Consider the following 23,881-nt stretch of genomic DNA (forward strand, 5'->3'; position numbering starts at 1 on the left):
CCCGGGCGCTCGCAGGTTTACCAATTTATTTCCGTAGCAAAGTGTTCTTAGCCTAATAGCCCAAGACACCATAGAGATGCCGCTCGCTGCCACTTACACCTCTGCTCTATGGTAATAAAAGCCTAACCAGAGCCCAATCAGAGACCCCGTCCCGTTTGCGGGGCGTGGCTCAGGAGCGGGCAGGGGAATGTGACGTAGTTCCAGTAGTTGTGTCTGGTTCCTTGCCGGAGAGCTTCGTGATATTCGCCGGGTTGTTGGTCAGAGGTGGGGGAGATTTCCCACCTTACGCAGCTTCGGGGTTTTCTTAACTGTCCCGTCCGTCAAGCACGAGGTGGGCTTCCCAGCGCCGTGACCCCCTCACTCTGCTTGGCCTTGGTGATGGAAGCAGAGAAGATGGACGAGAATGAATGGAGATATCACGGAGAGGGAAACAAAAGCCTGGTGGTGTGTCACGCTCAGGTAACGGGGGCACTGGGGCGGGAAGGCCGCGGGCACGAAGCTGGAGTAAGGGAAACGTTGGCCTTGTGTGCAGCCTGTATACCTCTAGCCTGGCGGAGGGTGGGTTATTGTGTTGCACAGGAAGAAGATGCGCGTCCTTAATGTTTTACTGCATGGCTGTTCGGCTACCCAGCTCAACCGTGCGGGGTTAATGCGGCGACCCCGTCAGGTGTTCTGACTCAGAGGCTGGCTGAGAGTAATGGGAATTGACCCAGGAATGTAGGGCCTGCAGTAACCCCGTACTGTGCCACAGGAGGTTTGCCCGCCTGTTGCTGTCATGTAGCGAATGCACGGACTCTGAGTTGGGTTACGCCGTTCCTGTCATAGTCATGCTGAGGTGTACTTGCGTTGTGCAAACGAGGCTTAAGTAAATGAATGTCATTAAACGAGTCATGTCAGGACTGGATGCTTTGACACGGGTGTACTTCTGCATCATGCGATAAAGCGTTGTAATAAACCTGAACTATGCTGTTTGGTGTAACATCTGGTACGTTTAGGGGATTATTCACTAAATGGAGAGTTGAATAGTTGCGGCTTTAACTCTCTCTTGATTCACTATGAGGGGCTAAGGCAAGCAGGCTTCCCCAGTTAGAATGGCTGCACTGGCCCTGCATAATGCATAACTTTATGGATGAGGAGACTGAGTAAGTCTTATAGCAAGCAAGCCAAGCTCTTCCTACAGCGAATGCTAATAGGGAATAGTCCCGAATGGTGAATAGTCAAGGGGGTCTATTCACTAAAGGGAGTTTAGAAAGGAGAGTTGTGTGTCAGCTCCTATGCTGAGGATACATCTCTAGTGAGCTTCTGCTGTGGAAAAAGACTGGCTGTCCCTGTATAATGTATAGTTAAATCAGAGCCCCCTTGCGTGTTCTGTTTATAGAGAGTCAGTCCAGACCCTTTTCCTGGAGAAACTTGCCAGCGTTGGCCCTTCATAAGAAGTAGTGAAAGCAGGGAACTGACACCGAGGCTCTTCTACCCATGCATCACGTGGGGTATATATTGTTTGCTGCTTGAAAGTCTGTGTGACATGTTTCATATTTACAAATACAGTGTATAAAATTAAACCATACAAAACAAATCAAGGATTCAGCGCATGCCAGGTGAACACCATTCAGAAAGCACGTACCAGAGGCATCAATAATAGGGGGTTCCGTCACACTGTATGGCCATATATTGCTTGCCTGCCGCTACGTCAAAGCAGCCCGAGTTCTCGGTCTCCATAGAAGGCTTTAAATTGCTTGTCTCTTTTTTTGCTTATAATGCAAAGCAGTCCCACTGATATCGTGTGATGGAATCCCCTGATCCCCCGTCTCAGATAGATGATGCTTTGTTTTGTGTACTTATTGGTCATTACTATTCTAGCAGCAACCCGGGAATCAGAATGTATATGCATTGTATGCTTTTTAGGCTGTGTTCCCCTTTTTTTGTATTTTGAATATTTTTTTTGTGCTGTGAATAATAAAATAATCAAATTGCTCCCGATCCGGGAGCCATTTGATTATTCACCGCACAAAAAAATTAAAAAAATACAAAAAAGGGAACACACAGCATAAAATGCATATACCATATTTGCTCGATTATAAGACAAGGTTTTTTCAGAGCAAATGCTCTGAAAAATGCCCCTTGTGTTATAATCGGGGTCGTCTTATAATCAGACCTCAAATAGGTCTGACTATGAGACGACTAAGATCCAGATCCCCCGCTGCTGCAGGGGACCTGGATCCTCCTGTCTCCCCCCCCGCCCCACTTACCGGTACCTCTGAGTCCCCGGTGTGTAGCCGGGGCAGCGAGTAGATGTCTATGCGATTCGCGTAGACAACTTCCGCTGCAGCAGGAACGAGGTGTGGCTAGCAGCGGGGGTTGTCTGCGTCCATCGCGCAGACCTTCCCCGGCTGTCAGAGATCAGAGTTCTCCGCACCAGTGCCGGTGCTGCTATAATCGCATATTGTGTATTCCATTCAAAAGGAGTTTTTGTGTTTGTATCATCAAACCATAATTATTGGGGCACGTCATCTTAACACGGGGATAAGTCTTAAATGAATCAAAAACACCCAAGTTCTAAATAACTCTTTCTTTTAAAAGGATCTTTTAATTTGTCAAAACAAAGACGCTCCTGTGGCTAATGCATGTTTTAAAGTATATATTCCGGTGGACGCTCGCCATACGTATAGATTCATCCTCTTCCAAGTATTAAAATGTTTGCAGAAGGGCGAGTGCTGGATGGCAATGCAACCTTTCCCCCTTCTCTACAGTTTGTACTTTATTGCAGTTTCCTTCTAACTTCACTTCATAATCTTATTAAAGGATTACTGTTTTGGAATGATTTTGAAAGGAATTGTGTTGCGTAAAGCGTTTGGTGGAGGCCGGCACGAGAGGCTCCGCTGGAAATGGGTGACCTTTTGGTTCGCTCGCGCGTTTCTCAGGTTGTGTGCTTAGATGTGAAGTGTTCGCTTCTCCAGTTATTTATTAAATATTCTTTATTTGCCACACACTAATCATTTCAGCTTTTGTCTGAAGATCTTGATCATCCGGATGGCATATAGGGAAGTTACACGAAGCCAGTGCACGCCAACCGCACGCCAACCGCAGACATTATCCGGGTAAAACTGGCTGAATGGGTCCATTGCTGTCTTATCGAGGAGTTGGCCCTATGAATAAAGATCGCACGGTGCTGTTCGTGCAGACATTTTTGTGGAAAGAAGTGTCTCCTTTTCAGAGGGCACAGTCTAAAATGCTTAAATTCAAATTTTAAAATAAAAATATTAAGAGATTTTGCATGAATTTGGTGCGGATGTAACTTTTGGTTAAATTTGTGGACGTTGAGTTTATACGGTAATTGACGTTGGGGGTAAAGCGTTCCATACGAATGCATTCTCGTCCTTTTACACTGACCAAGGTTTTTTTCATTAATATGCCCTACATTTCAGGACAATCTACTCGACATAGAAATGTTATTGCACTTTTCTTCATTGTCTGTTCCCGTTGCACACCGGGGTTTATTCCCTGAAGCGGGGGTCGAGATGAGATTTCAGCCCCGGATTCCCATTTCTCTGGCCCTGTGTAATGCTTACGTTGGATTAATTTAAAGAAATTTCTGCCGGGCTATTCATGAAGCTGAAGCTCGCTGAGCCCATCATAATGTAATGTGAAGTCAGTGAGATGAAACCTCAGCTGTCCAGCAAGCTCCAACGCCAACTCCCAGCTTAGTGAATAAGCCCATTTGCCTGCTGCCCATCACATGAGCTGGTACATGGCCGGAGACCTAAGCAGTTCATATGCAGCGGTGTTTGAAGCCTCCTCAGAGCCATGAGAACCTTGGTTATAATACATGTTGTTTTTCTGTATAGCCTTATGTTTAGGTGACAAATTGGCTCTCTGTAAAGCGTTCCAATCCCAAACCAGTACATGGCGGCTTTACAATCCTAACGTAGAGGTAAACCTCGAATTCCACACTCAGATGTGACACTGATTCCCGTCCGGGGCGCGTATTAACAACCTGTCCTTCCAGCGCCTCGGCGATAGGATCTACGATGTGGAGGGAACACAAGTCGTACATATTACATGTGGAGGGTTTATTACTGAAGCCGTGTGTGAATATATTTGGAAATGGTGCTTCCTCTTACATTCAGGAGACAAATTGTTTACACAACATGGTCCTTGTTTTATAGCCTCTGTGCATCGATGGAGGGACAGTCCGCATAACCCTTATGTGAAGGATAATGTATCGGCAGCTAATAGGTTCACACGTGCTGCGTGTCAATTGGACTCTTAGCATGTGTTATGTCACGTGTGTGTGTTTTCTAATGACGTAGCCATATGCGAGCCCACGGCTCGATAGGTTCTTCCAGTCGCGTATAATAACACACATTGCCATCATAGTGTAACCGCGTCCTAGCAGATTAGAAATATCTCTGAAGATACATCTTTTGATCCTAAGGAGTCTGTTAATAATAATAATAAGGTGAAGTGTAAGATAAATGTCTGGGTGGTGGGGGGTACTTTAACCTGCTTACAATCCAAACAACTGGAATGTGAGCCAATTACTGCGGAATGCGAGGGGTTATCTGCTAGATGAATAGTATTTCAGCCGTAACCCGTGTGCGCCTCTCTGTACGCGTTCCGGTAGCAGCTACTGCAATGTGAGTCAGATCTGACACGCTAACACCACGCCATTGACACGGGCAGCATTGACACGGCGGTGATGCAGATGCCAATATTTCTGTGTAGTGGTAAAAAGCCAGATGAATGAGTTATTTAAACTTGTTATGTATGAACATGTTTTCTGGGGGCTGATCTATATTATATATTGTGTGTGTGTGTGTGTGTATATATATATATATATATATATATACCGTATTGGCTCGGATATAGGCCGCCCCCGTATATAGGCCGCACCCTAAAAGTTTGGTGCTTTTTTAAAGAAAAAGTTTTTTTTCTTTAAAAAAGCACCAAAAAAACATGCTGCCACTGTCCTCCCCCCCGAGATATGCTGCCACTCTGTCTCTCCACCCCAAGAGATATGCTGCCACTCTGTCTCTCCACCCCAAGAGATATGCTGCCACTCTGTCTCTCCACCCCAAGAGATATGCTGCCACTCTGTCTCTCCACCCCAAGAGATATGCTGCCACTCTGTCTCTCCACCCCAAGAGATATGCTGCCACTCTGTCTCTCCACCCCAAGAGATATGCTGCCACTGTCGTCCTCCCTGCCCGAGATATGCTGCCACTGTCCTCCTCACTTACCGGAGCAGACTCCCGGGTGTCTTGCGGGGCCGGCGGGGGACATCTACGCAATACGCGTATACAACTTCCCCGCAAGACACCCGGGAGTCTGCTCCAGTAAGTCGGGGGGGGGGGGGGCAGAGGTAAAACGCATCGTGGGAAGTGCTTGCAGGGGAGGCTGTCTGAGCGTATCGGGGATTAGGATGCAGGTCCCCTGCACCGCTGCGGGGGATCTGTATCCAAACCCCGCTGCCTGCCCGGCAGACCCCGAATATAGGCCGCACCCCCACTTTAAAAACTTAGTGGGGGGAAAAAGCGCGGCCTATATTCGAGCCAATACGGTATATAACAGTGTGTGTAAACATCCAATGCCCCCATGGAGAGCGGTACATTTAGAATGAGAGTTCTGGTTATTGTTTTAACAAAGCTTGGAGACTTCTGTTGGTGCTGAGGGGACTCTTCTCATCTTTTAAAGTGGACCCCCTTATCAGGGAGAACACGTCATGTGGCTCTTCCAACGCGTATCATCAAGCTGTCTTTAATCATGGCTGTTGCGCAGCAGTGCACCGCTCCCCATGTTTATAAAGCATAGTGCTAAGTGTTTCTGTGCCGATTCCTCTACATTAACCATTATGTGTTTGTTATTCTCTTCCTGAATGGACAGTCTAGTGTCCTATGCAGGCCCTCCAATGAACAATGCATATTAATGTACTTTGTAAATACTTTAAAATGTCATTCTCTGACCCGTACGGGGGAAAAACCTGGAGCAAACTTGGCGATCATATGCATGGAAGTGACTATGATGGCTGGAATGACAATTCAAATACCGAAAAGCCAATTTCACCACGAGAGGGACTGTGCGGTTAAGAGAGTTCTGTGGGGTCTACAAAGACCATACTCTGATCTGTACTTTCTGCTCTCTGAAAAGAGGGGTAAAAAATACCCTAAAATGAAACGGCAAATAAATGATTACATTTCCTAATACCTTGTGTCCCTCCCATCAGAAATGTACAATAAAAAACATTTGCGGCCCACCAAAAGTAATACATACTATACAGTGATGGATGGACGTGTTAGATTATGACTGCACTCGGGAGATGTCGCTGGACACTGGGTTGGTATTTATTCCGTAGGATGGGTGTCCCTGCCAAAAACAGCAGAATAGAGAAACCTTTTATCTCTCCGGTTTTAGCCTGTTTTTTTGTATTTTAGTATACTGTTATATGTATCATGATGGCTTTAAACAGAAGCCCCCCCCTATATGCTTTATGTTCTTGTGGTTCTGCTAATGGAGGAGGGGTGGTTATGGGATGAAGTACATCAGAAAAACACTAAAATCTCTGCGCTCGCGGTCTGTAAGATAATTCTGCCCCTAAAGGGTTTTGTGGAGCGCTAAATGGGTCTTTGCAGGAAAAGCTAACTGCAGTTATTCTTTTATAATGAACACTGATATCAAGTAGTCATATAGACTCCCAGTTTAGCAAATAAACCCCTATTCACATAACCCTGTATTGGAGACTTATTTGTAACTGCGAGTGAGATGTATATATGAATTACGATTCTCTGTAATCTTTAGCCACTTAAGGCTGTTGCTGTTACTTTTAAAGAATATATCATTTTGAAAGAAGCTGCCACTCCCTCCTAAAGCTAAGAACTTGGCAGGACAAAGTGTTCATTTGTAGCCTACTTAACATTCAGGTGGCTTGCTGTATGTCTTCAGCGGTAAACGTGACACCGTGACATTCAGCTCGCGACAATCCTGTGTATTCCTGAGATGCTTTCTGTTTTTGCTTTGCTGTCTGCCGCCTGGTTTTTTGTAAATCATTGGTTTTGATCTGGTTGTCGCTCTGCCATTCTGATGCTTTTATCAGTTCTATGACTTGTCATCATAACTAAACTTAACCTAATGTCATGAAGGCTAGAAGCTCGGGATAAATTAACCTTTACCGATGTACTTTGCATTATACACAATCTTTTTGCATGTTTGTTGCACTGAAATGTTTTAGGTCATCCAACAAGTTTTAATATTCGACCAATAACAAGCGTAAACACAAAATGCGGCTCTTAAATGATGAAAACGTACCCAACCCTACCTGGCTTCCCCCTTGGCTACTTAATCATCCAATTAACTGAATGTAATAGATAATTGGGTTCAGTTTCACTAGACGCTCCCAGACATGATTACTGCCAGCCCTGTAGAAACTAAACGTCAATTAGATAGAACCTGTTGAAGTAGGCTGAAAGGTCTCAAAGCATGATGGTGCAGTGTAAAGAAATTCAAAGTCAATGGTATCGGCATTCTGGGAAGGGTTAAACACAACAGTGGTGAGCCGTCAGTCTACCAACATTTCTCCAAGTGTGGATCATCCATAAGGTCACAAAAGAACCAAGACTAACGTAAAGAACTGCAGGCCTCGCTTGCCTCAGTTAAGGTCAATGATTTGCAAGGCGGAAAACCACTGCTGACCACCCAAGACTTCTGGAATAATCTGTGGACTGAGGAATCAAGAGGAACTTTTTGGAAGACCTGGTTCCAGTTACACCTGTTGTAAAACACAACATTGTGCAAGAAGAGCTTCATAGCAATGGTCAAACCTGGTGGTGCTTCAGGACCAGGGTGAATTGCCGTAATCGATGGAACCATGAATTCTGCTCTCTACCACAAAATCCTGATGGAGAACGTCGCCTAATGTAGAGCCCTGACTGTTTTCTTAATTCCGCTGAGTTTCTGACCATTACCGCCCGCTCCTGCAACACGTGTGTCCGCTCCTGCAACACGTGTGTCCAGTCCTGCAACACGTGTGTCCAGTCCTGCAACACGTGTGTCCAGTCCTGCAACACGTGTGTCCAGTCCTGCAACACGTGTGTCCAGTCCTGCAACACGTGTGTCCAGTCCTGCAACACGTGTGTCCAGTCCTGCAACACGTGTGTCCAGTCCTGCAACACGTGTGTCCAGTCCCGCCCGCTTCTTTCTCCCACCACAATCCCAATTCTCCAGTTTAGTTGGATTATGCAGCAGGGCAATGATCCGAAGCACACAAGCAAGTCCACCACTCAATGGCTCAAGAGACAAAATGAAGGTTTTGGAGTGACCTAGTCAAAGTCCTGACTTGAATTCAATTGAGATCCTCTGGCATGACCTTTAAAAAGGCACTTCGTGATCGATAAGCCTCCAGTGTGGCTGAATTAAAACAATTCTGCCAAAATTCCTCCCCGCCGACATAAAAGACTAATTTAAAGCAAACCTTACTTTGCTATCATCACCAAGGGTGGCAACAAGCGGTTATTGGGTTTGGGGGACAATCACTTTTTCACATGGGTGATATAGGTTTCTATTAACTCTTTACCAACTTTAAACTATTATTATTACTACTACATTACATTTATATAGTGCCCACAGATTCTGTAGCGCTGTGACAAGTCGGTAAAATAAATGAACCCCTTCATGACTGGCTGATTTTCTATGCTTTGTGACAATGGCTGTTTTTAACGGGCTCTTGTTTAGATGTCATTTTCTTCTCTCTCATTTACTGAACCCACACAAGTTACAATAGTTTTTTTCTTGGATACCATTATTTTGGTTGTCTTTTACTGTAAAAAAAAAAAAAGTGTGTGTGTGAAAAATTGGGGGGAAAAAACACTTATCTACAAAAGTTAATGAAAACACCTGCTAAATAGAGTCTATTTGTCCTGAGTTTAGAAATACCCCCCCAAAACACCACTATATAGTTCTTTGCAATGACCTTGAGGTACAAACAGAATTAAATGGCTATATCTATTTACAAAGCATAACATTGAGTGAAGACGCTTGTTCTTCAATATGTAAAAGCAGATCTACCCCGGCCATGAGGGTTCTGACAGCTTAAGTTTATTCAGTTTGTCAATAGCTTCCTGTTCAGCTTCCAAGAAGAATGTTTGGCCCTCATGCAGCCGTCTGCTGGGTACAGAAGAGTGAATTTAACTGCCTACCAATTGGGGGGAAATCCCTTACTATTTGCAGCAACTAAAGCAGAATAATCTTGAATTTTGTGGTGTTTATAATGTAGATCATTCTTCCTGTAAGCCTCTAGCATTGTAGTCCTGCGAGTAAAACTTGGCAGTTTAAGGATCCCTGACCACGGTCTGGAGTTTTGGTCCTCTCCTTTCCAAGCCAACCCTGCGTTTGATCAGTAAAATCAAGACCCAATACCTCCGGCAACCACCTTTTTGAAGTGTTTTCAGTTGGTGAGGTTTGACAGATTCTGGAAAAATGTATGATGCATAAAATAGTTTCGCCTGCTGCAATTTTCCAAATCATGAATTTTGGCTAACAAGGTCTGAATAGGGATTGTTGCCCAGACATTTCTTTAAGTTGAGCAATCATCTTCCAGGTCATTGATTGTGTCAAAGTGTAGTAATTTTAGCTGAATTCGATGCGATGTGGTGTAAGTGGGCTGATTGAAGGATAGATAGGTCTCGGGCATAGACTCGAGCACAAAGTTATCTGAATGTGGTTGAGTGGCTTTCAAATTTAAAGTTTGCTTGGGGGCCGAGCGTTGCAAGGGCTTTCTGTGAGGCATGTCCAGAAATTTGTCTATGACCTAGTAAGGGTAAAACAAATACTCAAAGCAATGGTCGCATATAATGAAAATCGGGCTACGATGGATGTGAAGGCAGCGCATCTAGTGGAGTACATTTATAGACTACACAACCAGACAGAGAGACCACAAAGCATGGAATCCCACGAGCCACGGGTGAGAACTTCAAGCACAAGAATGTAAAGGTTATAATTTAAGCACCTTGACAATATACAGAATGATATACTTTATATAAATATATATTTATATATATATAGTGTCACTGAGGTGCAGGTTCAATGTCTAAACAGAGCCACAATTCTTGGTCTGTGCTAAAATTCTACCCATTCTTAAATTTATCTTAAACTTACCGTCCTTATCTTAGACCTTTTCGCAATTTTCTCTGGATGCTTCCATTGACGAAATGTTGTTTTTAAATGTTCTTTTTAGGGCTGCAACTAACGATTATTTTCATAATCGATTAGTTGGCCGATTATTTTTTCGATTAATCGGGTAAAAAAAACAATATGCAAATTTTTCGGTTATTTAAAATAAAAACGTATAATTTACAATGGCATTTCACGATTCGCCTTCTTATTTTACTGACATAATAATTAAAGCTATATTTTAACAAGAACTCAGAAAATACCCCAAAAAGCTTTACTAGTAAATATTCATGTAAACTATTTTTGCCCAGTTATGCACATCTCACCCCCAGCTTGCCTCTCTGTCCCAGAAATGCCTTATACCCCTATATGCTACTCTGCCCCTATATATGCCTTATACCCTCCTATATGTCAGAGATGCCACTGTGGCATATAGGGGGCATATAGGAGGTATAAGGGGATACCTCCTATATGCCACTCTGTCCCCTGATATGCCTTATACCCCTCCTGATATGCCTTATAGCCCCCTATATGCCACTGATATGCCACTCTGTCCCCTAATATGCCACTGTGCCCCCTGATATGCCTTATAGCCCCATATATGCCACAGTGCCCCGATATGCCACAGTGCCTTCCTGATATGCCTTATAGCCCCCTATATGCCTTTTACCCTTGATATGCCACCATGCCCCGATATGCCTTTTACCCCTATATGCCACTGAGATGCCACTGTGCCCCCTGATATGCCTTATAGCACCTTCATGCCACTGTCCCCCCTGATATGCCTTATAGCCCCTTTATGCCACTGTCCCCCCTGATACACCTTATAGCCCCTTTATGCCACTGTCCCCCCTGATATGCCTTATTGCCCCTTTATGCCACTGTGCCCCCTGATATGTCTTATGCCCCCCCGATATAAGAAAAACTGACATCACTAAAAAATTTTTTTATATTTATTAAATATAGACAAAAAAAATACACAATACAATATAAATATATATAAATATATGGACAATAAATCAAATATTATAGACATCAAAAAAACACAAAAAAACCCACAAATGCACATAATTAATAGATCCCGCAAAAATTCTACCTGCCCCACCAGGGGTTAATATATCAACAGAAGAAACACAGGGCAAATGAGCATAAAAATAAAGATAATACTTACCCAGTGCTGCTTACTTGTCCTGTTTTTCTTCTGTTGAGGCAGGTGGAAGTGGCAGTGAGATGAAGTAGCGGAGGTTGCGCACATCGCGCACTAAAATCCAAATCCCCTGCAGCGCTGCACGGGACCTGGATCCTCTCCAGCAGCCGGTAGGGGTCTGTGCGATGTGCGCAGACAGCCGCTTCTCCCCTCCGCTTCCGTTGGGGCTTCCATGATGGAAGCCGCACCGGAAGGTCACATGACGCCGGGTTCAGTAATAGAAGCCCCGGCGGAAGTGGAGGAGGGGAGAAGCGGAGGATGTCTGTGTGTTTTGCACAGACCCTCACCGGGTGGCAGAGAGGATCCAGGTCTCCTGCAGCTTTGCGGGGGGTCTGGATTTTTCAGTTATAATCCGATCTCTATTTGAGATCGGATTATAGAAGGACGGGAGTTTTTCAGAGTGTTTGCTCTGAAAAACATAATTTTATAAATCGATAAAAATCGATTCAACTAATCGATTCTGAACATCGTTGACAACGATTTTCATAATCGATTATCGATTTTATCGATTCGTTGTTGCAGCCCTAGTTCTTCTTGTGTATTACACTTTTCTACGTCTGTATAACTGCTTTTACCGATCTGTCCCTTTGGGGTGTTTATGCAGCCGTTGAGGTTTGTGAGAATCAGTAAAGCCGTTTGCCTATAGTTTTAGTTTTATTCACCCCCCCCACATAATGTGACATCTAAAAAGCAGTGGGATTTGTTATGGAATACATCTCAAATATAATTGTTGAACTTGAAATCTATTTTAAAAAAGCCAAAAGCTTAAGCTCTGGTTCCTTGCCTTTCGAAGTAACTAAGACTTCATCAATAAAATCTCGCCAAAAAACTAGGTTCACCTTAAAAAGGGATATTTTGACAAATGCGCCATTGTGGCTGTGTGACACCGAGACCCCTGACAGAGGCCGGCCTGTTTTTATGTCTTGCATTATATCATTGATTTGAATTAATGGTGTTTGGAATTTGCTACACTACAAGCGTTTGTATTTTTACAAATGACTGAATGACTTTGGCTTATATGTTACACGATGTTTGTTTTACTTTACTTGAATTGCGCCCTCATGAGACATAGAAGTTTTAGTTTGTTTGAAATAGAATAGGGGTATACAATTAAATGCAATGATACACGTGTAGATGTGTGTGTGTGTGTGTGTATATACAATGTGTGTGTCATGTAGGATTATAATCTTATTATAAGATATGTATAATGATATTTAATAGCAACTTTTATTTTTTTTTATAGCGATGTGTGGTCCTTCGTTTCCTGAAATTTCTCCCAAACAGAAATAAGGTAGGACTTTCCATTCAGTCGTTACTTCAATGCTTATATTTACTGCAATCAAATATTGGTATTCACTGTTGAAACAATGTTCATAACCCCTGAAGTCCCCATTACAAGAAACATTCAAAACCAGTCTTCAAAGAACTATCAATGTTGATGCGTGTGCGTGTGTGCGTGCGTGCGTGTGCGTGCTACGTGCTACGTGCTGCATGCTTCAGAGTCCAGTGGCAGCCCTTTCACGGTCTCTATCCCAGGCACATGGGAAATTCCAAACCTCACATAACATGCACACTAAATGGCCCAAGGCGTTTGGACAGCTGACCACACCTGGAAAAGCTTTTCTGAGAAAACTGTACCAGACCATTACCCGCCTCCACTAAACTTCACAGCATGCGCTATACTCTGTTAGTGTTCTCCTGGCATCCGCCAAACCCAAATTCATCCATCAGAATTCCACATAGTGAAGCGTGATATCACCCCAGAGAAGACCTTTCTACTGCTCCAGAGTCCAGTTACACCACTCAATACGACGCTGGGCATGGCACATGGTGATCTTCCCGCTCTGTTAGTGTATGTGGTCCCCTAGATGCTTCCACTCCACAATCATAGTGCTTACAGATGAGCGCATCTAGCAGGCAGAAACCTCGCCGACAGACTTGTCAAAGGCGGCATCCTATGGCTGTGCTACATTTAAAGTCACTGAGCTCTTCAGTATGACCAATTCTACCACACAATTTCTCTGTAAAGATAGCGTGCCTGTGTGGTTGATGTTATATACCTGTTAGCGATGGGTGTTCCTGAAACACCTAAACTCAACAATTAGGAAAGATGTCCACATACTTTTGGTCATAAATAAACACCAAAACCTATTGCAAGGAGAGCACGTAAGGAAAAAAGGTATATACAAAGTAAATCTTTATTAATCAATATGGTTTAAATACATATAAAAAAAATATATATATAATGTAAAAGCATCTCGGCACCAAGACACATATAGGAAGGTACATATGAACAAGGGCACAAGACTACAGGAACTAGGATGGAAATACGTATGTATATAAAGGCACAAATAAGAAACACAAGGATGACCAAAGCGATAAAGTGAAAAGGGGGCCCCCTGACAAAGCTCATTGTAGCGAAACGTACGTTGGGGTTGGTACGTTTGGACTTGGCACCATTAATTACCAGGCTTTTTGCTGTTTTCAGCCTTCTAGGTTTGGTTAGTAACTTTTGAGCACCGATGTACCATAACTTTATTTTTTTTGTTCCTTTTCACTTTATCGCTGTGGTCATCCTTGTTTCTTATTTGTGCCTTTATATACATACGTATTTCCATCCTAGTTCCTATAGTCCTGTGCCCTCGTTCATATGTACCTTCCTATATGTGTCTTGGTGCCGAGATGCTTTTATATTATATATTTTTTTATATGTATTTAAATCATATTGTTTAATAAAGATTTACTTAGTATATACCTTTTTTCCTTACGTGCTCTCCTTGCAATAGGTTTTGGTGTTTATATATGTACAGTGCACGTACCTCTACCATCATTGGTAGTTTGTTCGTTTTTGGTGATTATACTTTTGGTCATATAGTGTACGTTGTAAGTCGTCTTGTGGAATTTGTGGCGCATGTAATTGTTCAGTTAGGTGACCCGTATAAACCACGTATAACTGGCAGCATTTATTAATAGGGCCAATTAAAGCTGTCACAATAAGGACATGTTAGAGATGGTTTATCTCATCCTTATTGAACGTTGGTGAGAGGCATAGAACTGGGTTACATGGATGTAAATCTGGAATATTTTCTTGAGTTGCATACGATTCCAGTTACAGTGACGTATGTCTGAATGTGCAGCCCTGCTAGACTCCGTCCAGAGCAGCTTGGCGGGAACTAACTTGTAGATTATTGTTCTAAATCTCAGAGCATCTTTCCCCAAGATCGAGTTTTTAATGCAATCTGTATAGTAAATTGGTTCTGTTGGTTATTTAAGTTCTCGTAGAATTGCTTTGTATGTATTTTGCGATGGGATCGTTGGGTTTAGTTATCTAAGGCGCTGTTAGAGTGGTTTTAGATACAGTGGGAGCCTTAGGACTGATATATCGTTTGCCTGGCGCAAATAATTTCTAGATGTAGATATTGTAGCGAAGTCTCAAAGGAGGCCTTGTAAATCATGATAAAACAAAATTAACAGGGAACCTGAAGTACGTTAGCATGTATAGCTTGGGGTAGAGAGGGTGCTATCAGAAATTTATACTTGTGATTATGAATAGAACCTCATGGCCTTTCACAACTTATATAATTACACAACTTTAATGAAATATATACATTAAATGGTGTTTTTAAAAAAAAATATATTTTGCCAATCAGCAAACATTTTGTTTTCCTTATTCAGACGGCAGAAGAAGTCTACCAACACTTGCACAACATTTTGGACTTCGGAAAACATATTATGAAACAGTTTTTGGGAGAAAACTTTGTTCACCATGGGGTAAGTAAACTTACTTTTTTCATTGGCCAGTACCCCATAGGAAAAGCAACAGTTGATTGTCCAACTACACCATCCACACCTGTCTACTGGCCATTACAAGTAGAGGACATGACAAATTGGGTTTTGCTACGTAAACCAGCCACCCGACAAGGCCATAGAGCCACTGATGGAGCAGATGTCGGCATCACACGTTGTGCCTTCTCTGCTTTCTTTGTGACCCTTTTATTGTTTTTCCAGAAATGATAATATAGGGGTATTGGACACTGCTGTTTGTATAGCAGGCAAGCCCTCTTCTGTGTTGATTGACTGCACCTGAGGGATTTTATTTTGGATATTTGATTTAACATCACTGGATTTTTATGTCGGTAACGGCTAATTCCCTCAGCAGACGCTGGTGATAGTTGGTGGATGTGCTGGTTGGCGCTTTGCACGATATCTATGATCCCTATTATCCCTTGTTAATGTATTTTTATCTGCCATTTGATAAAGTTGATGATTAAGGAGACATGCTAGTTTTGTAGTTAAATTGATTGCCAAATAAAAATCTTAAACTAAATTATAGTTGTTTTTTTTATTAAAAAAACCTTAAAAAACTTGAACAGTTCAATGAAAAACTACAATGATGCCTTTAGCTGATGTATAAGATACACCCCTGCAGTGATCTGATGATTCTTGCCATTGATTGGTTGCTTGAAGCAGCGAATCCGCAGCAGGAACGCCTTTTATGCAGATGTCGGAGAACTTTATTCAACAAAACAAATCATTCTGCTGTAAGCTATTTAAACGATACCACCGTAATCCGCTCCTCATACTAATGGACCACACACACCTACGTTTATTCCAAGAGTACCTGTTCTCATTGTGGTTATTTGTTTTTATTATTTTAGTTTTTTTATATATTTGTTTTTTACTAAACTATTGAAGCCATCTATATTCTTTCATTTACATGGCATTGCTATGGGAGGGCTGTAATTGTGAATATGAATATTATTTGTTGCAAATTAGCTGAAATATTAAATGTCGTTTTTTATGTTCACAGGAAGTTGTGAAGCTGCAGCTGGATTTTATTAAACTCCTCTGTTTAAGGATCCAGTCGGAAAGACCAGGTAATCAAATCGATAGAGTGTGCAGCTTGGTGTGAAGTTCTATTTTTGAGATTTGTATTATGGGTTTATTATTCAGTCTTCTGCTACATCGTTTGCCTGAGTGATATGTGTAGGCATAGAGAACTGTGCAAAAGTTTTAGGCAGGGGTAAAAAAAAAAATCCAAAGTGAGAGAACAGAAGAAAAATCTAAATCAAATCAATATTTGGTGCGACCGCCCTTTGCCTTCAGAACAGAATCAATTCTAGATATAAGCGCACATGTTTTTCTGTCTTTAAAGAACTCTGCAGGCTTGTTGTTCCAAAGATCTTTGAGAAATAACCGCAGTTCTTCTGTGGATGTAGCCAGCCTCGATTGCGTCTCTCTCTTTTACGTAACCCCAGACAGACTCTGATGCTAAGATGCCCTGTGCTGGACAAACCATCACTTCCTGGACTCCTTGTTCGTCTTTATGCTGAAGATACTCCTTAATGACTTTGACCGTATGTTTGGTGTCATTATCATGCTGCAGAATAAATTTGGGGGCAGTCAGACGCCTCCCTGATAGTATTACATGTTGGATAAGTATCTGCCTGTACTTCTCAGCATTGAGGAGACCTTTAATTCTGACCAAATTCCCAACTCCGTTTGTGGAAATGATAAAAAATAACATGTATTTTTTACATTTTAAAGCATTTTTTCCACACTTTCCTAGGTACTGTGTGTATGATAATGTATATAAATGTGGTGTTTGGTGTAAAGCGTCTTGAGTACAGTTAGAAAAATTGCCAGTTTGTAGACAATGGATTTACTTTGTTTCATAAACTCGCTCTGTCATTGCCTGGAAATGCATCGTTCCGGTCAGTAGACCACAGCACGGTCCCAGCTTCTTATCGGGAACGTGGCGCAGGCCTGCAGAGAAAAGATTAGTGATTGGGCTGGGAGCTGTAACTCATCATTATTGTCCTGAACCGCCTGGAACGGGCTCTGAATCCGTGCTGTAACCACGCCGGGTGCCGTAAACCCGTGATCTGGTGCTGCCTGCATTGTCCGAGTCCGGCCGGGGCGGGGGTTACTGGCCGGGGCGGGGGTTACTGGCCGGGGCGGGGGTTACTGGCCGGGGCAGCTCTGACTGCCGGCTAGAACTCTGAATGATGCCGATTCCGACTATTAGATGTCATTTGCTGCCCTATTTCTTTCAAATACTGCATGTGTTGTGTATGCACTTATTGCGTAAATATAGGCTTCTTTATCGTGTTTTAGTTTTATTGCATGTATATCCAGGTTTCTTTGCTGTTTTGCCCCTGTTGATCTATGTTTGCATCCTGAAAAGTCCCTTTTTTCTTTTGTATTGCAGAGTCTCGGTGTGAGAAAGAGATGGATGTGAGCGGTTATGCCATGTGCCTCCCGAACCTCACGCGTCTGCAGACCTTTCCGTTTATAGAACACAGACCCATTTTTTGTGTGGAGATTAAGGTGAGCTGGCACTGCATATGTTTTTATTTTTTTACCGTCTCGCTTTGGTTTTCACTGCTATGTTTAAACTGTACGTCTCAGCTAAATGTTAATACCCTGTTGCCTTTCCTCTGCCTGATGTATAATTATTATCTTTCTTCATCGTCAGCCTAAATGTGGTTTTATCCCGACCTCCCCTCATATAACCAAGGATATCAAGAAAAAAGTCTGCCGCTTCTGCATGTACCAGCACCTCAAGGTAAGCTGCGTTGCGAGGAGTCTCTTGCCGGGAACGTTCCTTTATTTATGCGCCGGCGGAGATGTCCCGTGCGGACGGATTCGTTTCCATTTTACGGAGGAAGGAGCTCTACGTTTGCATAGCACGTTACGCCTGCTTTTATTTATTGAATTACATTACAATATATTTGAAAGGGAAATCTGAATGATTTCATTTCATATTAAACAAGAGCTTCTTTCTAGATAGTCTTGATAAATGCTGGGTGGATTATTTGCTTGCTGCGGTGCACTTTTTGGTTTACCCCCCCACTCCCCCCCTATGAAAGCTGTGCGCATGCAAAGGGGTAGAAATGACTCCGAAGCATGCCTCTGGGCCACTACAGTTACGGTAATAAACCGACGGGGCCCTGCCATTGTCCTTCTCTTACTAAAAGGCTGACCGGCGAAGGACAAAAAGTGCCCGTTCAGCTGTTTGTTGATGTCAGAAAGCGGCTGTCATGTTAAGGCATCCTTTTGATTGTTGACACTGCAGGAACGTAATACCTAAACCACTATTTAGGTATTACGTAGTGGTGTCCCTTAGCACAGAGATTTCACCGCTGATGCAAAATACTGGAGGCTTTCATTATGTCGCTGCCATTAAGTGCAACGATTCTGGCATTACATGGAAATCACTTCAACATTTAAATAAAAATCTAATCATATTACCCAAAATAGACACTCGTTCCTCTACAAGTCTAGGGTTCAGATAAAGAGATTTTGCCACCATTAACATTACAAGCAAAACTATAATGTAAACAAACTTTAGTATTGTTAGGGAAAGAAGTAACTTTTGTCGTAGCCTTAGTTTTATTTTTTGTTTGGTTGGGAGGGCCAGTAACCGTTGGGAAATGCGCATCATACTGCATCATACATTAGGTAGATTATTTTTTCTTTTATCCTTTTATCATTACGGTTGTGTGGAATTCGTTGATGTCAAGCAATATTGCATTGTATAGCCTTTTGATTGAATGCGCATGCTCAATTCTTTTTGTCTTGTGTAGCAAAATTCAGTTCTTTCTAGATGATTGATACCTGATTTTCATAACTATATACTCTTTAGGTTGCCAAAGGAAAGTGGAAGCGGATCAGTAAATATTGTCCACTGGATCTATTCTCTGGGTTGGTATTATGATTATGCCTAATTTTGTGTGGTATAAATTAACCCTTGCGATGTAGACCTTGGGGAAATTTTGATTTAGGACAGAAAGATGTGAGCCAACGTAAGAACAGACAACCCTTTCCCAGCTTGCCCAGAGGGACATGGTCGAACCGAAATGCCAGGAAATGTCCTCTGCATTAGGACATGCGGCCCTCCAGCTGCAGCAGGACTACATCTCCCATACTCCTCTGCCAGGCCCTTAGCATTATGGGAGATGTAGTCCTGCAGCAGCTGGAGGGCCGCAGGTTGGACACCCCTGCTCTAGGCACTGTGAGCAAATCTCTGGAGTCACCTTTTTCATCTTTGTGATTGCTGTTGGGAGACGTATTTCTAACAAAGTGCAAGACTAGCTCAGCTGACAAAGGACAATTATTTACTAGCCTGACCTACATTAACACCACACTCAGGAGAGTTTTCAGCTCACATGTGGCATTAAAGAAGAAAAATCTCAAATTTTGTCTATTTTTCTGTGTTGGCCCAATAAAAGCTATCGCCTTTGCCTAAACGCTCCACCTTCTGATGGACGGACGAGGCCATATCTGTCTTCCTTATTCATATAAATGCGGACAGACCTCTGACAGGACACAACTGGGCAATGGGGAAGATATCATGTTTGGGGGAAAAAATCAATTTCATAGGACAGTCCATTGAAAATGTAAATTTTTAAGATATGCTGTTTGTTTTCTTTCCCTAGAAACAAGCAGAGAATGCACTTTGCGTTTATGAGTTTATTACAGGAGTCACAAAACAACCTTAAAGTATTTAAGGTAAGTGTTTTTATTTCCAAGCCAAATTAAGATGTAACCTTAATTAGTTGTCACAAGAAGGCACTGTTCTGTTAACGGCAAGTATTAACTTTGCCATCTTTCCTCATCAGAGCGGAGAGTTGATTTATGGCTGTCGGGATGACCAAGATCACGTGTCAGACCTGAATGCGCTCGCTCACCACCTGAAGCCATTTTTCTTCCCTTCCAATGGATTAGTCAGCGGCTCTCATTGTACGATGAATGTCCTGAAGGAGCTTATCCATGTCCTGACGACGGCGATGCTCAGCACAAGCGTGGATGCTGGCAGAGCAGGAAACTTTAAATCTATTCCTGTGTCACAGGGGAGGAATTACTGTGAGGCAGGTCACTTCTCTACAGAACACCTAAGAAACAGTGAGTACTAAAGTGCGGATGTGCAGCAAGACTGCCCAATATATCGCTATAGAACCGGTAACTCGGGAAAGTGTTTTTCAGAACCCCCATTCTGCCCGTCTGATTCCACATCGCTTTAAAACTAATTTCCTTATCACTTTTTGTGGTACTAATAATCATTTTCTTACTCTTATATTAAAGATCATTGGACTTTGGTTATTTATTGAATATTTTTTTATTTTATATTACATTTTTCTTGCCACAGTAGAAAGCAGGTACAGAATATTGATGAGGCCTCTTGCTTGCAGGTAAACAGAAACCTGAAAACTCGGGTTTACCAAAAGGATGTATTTTGTATAAGATGTTACAAGCTCAGATGCTGGACATGCTGGATATCGAAGGACTGTACCCCTTATACAAGAGAGTGGAGAAATATTTAGAGGAATGCCCTGAAGAAAGGTGAGCGTTGCTTGCGTGCAGGCGTACGGTTTCACATGGTTAATGTTTCCGGACTTTTGTTTAGAGTTATGTTATTGAAGGTGTTTTGTACATGTGAATTTTCCTGCATTAGTAATATCCATCCTGCAAGAACTTTTAGATAATTTGTTGACGTTGGGTGCGTGCCTTTTCCTTTGTTTTAATTTAATGTGAAGTGTTTTTGTGAAGCTTTGGAAGTCCTGCAGGCGATTGGGATCTGCTTGACTTCCAACAGCTGTCAGTACCTTCCTCCTCTTCTGGTTGCTTTAAATGGAAGAATCCATGTTTTTTCACGATATCAAAAAGCATTTTGACAATATTTAAATAAGGTTCAGGTCTAGTATTATGAACAGTAACAAGTCGTATACTTTAAGGGTTTTCTAGATCCATAAATTCCTTCACACTCTGGCTGTCTTCCAAAATCTCAAATGTTCTGTTAAAGGTCTCACCAGCTTCCAAACTAGAATGATGTTTCTTCAGTGATTGCTCCAAAGCCCTTTTCTATTTTCAGTAGCCCCTTTCATAAATCTTAGTGCCTGATTTATTTTTGCATCTTTTTTAGATATTGTTAATTACATTTTTTTATTCTTTACTCTTATTTCCCAGAATTTTGTATATGGAAAATGCATAATCCCAACAGGCTGAATCAGTCACAAAATGTACCTAGTGACAGCAAGCTACAGTTTCAATGACTAAACTTCTACATGCGGTTATTTTGCACGCCTTTTTCTCCCAGCTCTCCTTTTAACACACTAGTTTATATCGCCTTTAAATAAAATATTTGCTACTTAATTAAAATCTTCTGACCGTCTTGCAGAAGCACGCTACTTCTTGATGGACCTTATGATGAAACGTTTTTTGAAAAGTTAAAAGATCTGTCTCTTGAAGATGATGGAAGTGTGGAGTATGCCGTGACAAAGGTAACCGTTTCACTCTTTTGGGTAAATAAAAAGGGTATGTAATAGCAGCATTTGACGTTCCCAGGGGTGTATATTTTCAAAAATATATGGTTTGATGCGGTAAATTGAATTGGCCGCATTCAAAGATATCCTAAATAGGATACGTGGGCAGAATTTTCAACTTATCTCAAATGTGGCCTTTCAGTCCCCAAACAACCGAACAAACCCATGCATGTGGTGGGGTATTACTGCGCTCAGGACTGCACTCAGGAGATTTTGCTGAACACATATTGGGCTGCTTGACACGGACATATACCAGAAGCTGTAAATTCACACCTGAAATACGTGTGTGTAAGAAAAAAAAAAAAAAAAGTACTACCATAAAGTTTGACCATATTTTATAATTTTCTTATTAGTAAATTAGATGACATGATAAAAATAATGGTGTCTAAATGTCCTGAAAAAGAACCCCAATATATAATGTGGGTACACTAAATGAGATAGAGGAACATTACAGCTAAACACCGGAAAAATGTTAAAATAGCCTTTATCCCAAAGTGTTCTACAAATAAGAAAGTCTTATCATTAAGGGGTTAACTAAGAGGCACCGATCTGTGTGTACTTCTAGCAGCAGGTCCCACATGCGATGGGCCTCGCTAAGACCACGTCTCCTACATGTTACCAGATCAACTGTCACATGACTGCAATCAATTCCATGTTTAGCCCTTTATTTTTGTTGGCTGAGGGTTTTGGTATTTTTCAGTTTAATGCTTTTGAGGGATATTTTTCTGAGTTTAATTGGGTGTCTATAATATATTGAGGAAAATTGTCCCCCCCCCCCCAATATATGATTATAAGACGACCCCCCAAATCTGAATATTAATTTAGGAAAAAAGCCTGAATATAAGAACACCCTATAGGAAAAAAAGTTTTACCAGTAAATGTTAATTCATGTAAACTATTTTTTTTTTTTTTAATAAAAGGTATGATTGAGAAAAATATTTTGGTTTTATTTCCTTCTATTTTCCAACCTGCCCCCCAGTTAAGCACATCTCCCCAGAAATGCCTTATACCCCCTATATGCCACTGTGCCCCATGATATGCCTTTTGACCCCCTATGTGCCACTCTGCCTCCAGAAATGCCTTATACCCCTATATGTCACTCTGGCATTAAGGGGGGTTAAAGGGAATATTATGGGGCAGAGTGGCATATAGAGAGTTAAAAATGCATTTCTGGAGGCAGAGTGGCATTAAGGGGGTTAAAAGGCATTTCATAGAACACTCTGCCTCCAGAAATGCCTTATGCCCCCCATTTAACACTCCCCTGCCCCCCCCCCCAACTTACCGGTGCTTCTGACTCCCCTGTCATGCAGCCGGGGCAGCGTGTAAATGTCTATGCGATTCGCGTAGACCACTTACGCTGCAGCCGGAAGGAGGTGTGGCTAGCAGCGGGGGTTGTCTGCGTCCATCAAGCAGACCTTCCCCGGCTGTCAGAGAGAATTCCCCGCACCGGTGACAGTCGGGGAAGGTCTGCGCGATGGATGCAGCGTAAGTTGTCTACACTACACACCGGGGACTCAGAAGCACCGGTAAGTGGGGCGGAGGGGGGCGGGGGCAGGAGGATCCAGGTCCCCTGCAGCTGCGGGGGATCTGGATCTTAGTCGTCTCATAGTCAGACCTATTTGAGGTCTGATTATAAGACGACCCCGATTATAAGACGAGGGGTATTTTTCAGAACATTTGCTTTGTTAGAAAGCAAAGGAAGTCTGATGTATTCCCACCTGATCTAGTGCTACAAAAGTGTCTCTCATGGACATGTCTCCTGTTCCTAATGCAGATTCAACAATACAGAGTGGCCATGACGGCAAAGGACTGCTCCATCATGATCGCTCTCTCTCCCACAACACAGGAGGAATGGTAAGAAGGGATTACTCCCGCCTGCTAATTCTCCTTGGAAGAGTGAAATGTTACATTCTTTGTTGCCTGCTAGTCCTTTCTTTTTTAAAACCCTATGGTTTCCATCGTTTTTTCCCCCAGCTTTGACCAGAGATCTGCTATCAAGAGTTCAAGGTCAAGTTTTAAGTATTCAGTTTCTATCCTGGATCTGGACCTTAAACCCTACGAGAATATTCCATACCAGTACAACCGGGACAGTAAAATTGTCGGCCACTACCTCAGCCGAGGAGACCCAGCCACATCACACATGTTCACGGAAAACGAGGACTGCACTCTACTGCTTCACAAAGTCTAA

At 42.5% G+C, this 23,881-nt stretch overlaps 1 protein-coding gene across 2 annotated transcripts; it reads left to right on the top strand.

The window, feature by feature from the left end:
• Positions 1 to 372: 372 nt before the first annotated feature.
• Positions 373 to 23,881, top strand: LOC149281097 (inositol-pentakisphosphate 2-kinase-like). Of its 2 annotated transcripts, none has more exons than XM_089499792.1 (13): positions 373 to 459; positions 12,612 to 12,659; positions 15,044 to 15,139; positions 16,179 to 16,245; positions 17,580 to 17,698; positions 17,847 to 17,936; positions 19,017 to 19,075; positions 19,810 to 19,882; positions 19,993 to 20,275; positions 20,563 to 20,713; positions 21,549 to 21,651; positions 23,468 to 23,547; positions 23,668 to 23,881. In XM_089499792.1, exons 1-13 carry the CDS (start codon positions 379 to 381, stop codon positions 23,879 to 23,881), a joined length of 1,464 nt encoding a protein of 487 aa, XP_089355918.1. In that variant the 5' UTR covers positions 373 to 378. The 2 variants fall into 2 exon arrangements, with proteins under 2 accessions (XP_089355918.1, XP_089355917.1); XM_089499791.1 differs by having other exon boundaries at positions 379 to 459; positions 20,548 to 20,713.

The sequence above is a fragment of the Sceloporus occidentalis genome, unplaced genomic scaffold (genome assembly GCF_023333645.1).
Source record: "Sceloporus occidentalis isolate IW3139 unplaced genomic scaffold, rSceOcc1.0.p SCAF_139, whole genome shotgun sequence".
Lineage (NCBI taxonomy): Eukaryota > Metazoa > Chordata > Lepidosauria > Squamata > Phrynosomatidae > Sceloporus > Sceloporus occidentalis.

What these genes read in the sequence shown, in the direction of transcription:
- LOC149281097 (XM_089499791.1), top strand. Translation starts at nt 379, where the DNA reads ATGGAAGCAGAGAAGATGGACGAGAATGAATGGAGATATCACGGAGAG. An exon ending in GATCCAGTCGGAAAGACCAG is followed by an intron (nt 16,246 to 17,579) that starts GTAATCAAATCG and finishes TTTGTATTGCAG; the next exon opens with AGTCTCGGTGTGAGAAAGAG. An exon ending in GAGGAATGCCCTGAAGAAAG is followed by an intron (nt 20,714 to 21,548) that starts GTGAGCGTTGCT and finishes ACCGTCTTGCAG; the next exon opens with AAGCACGCTACTTCTTGATG.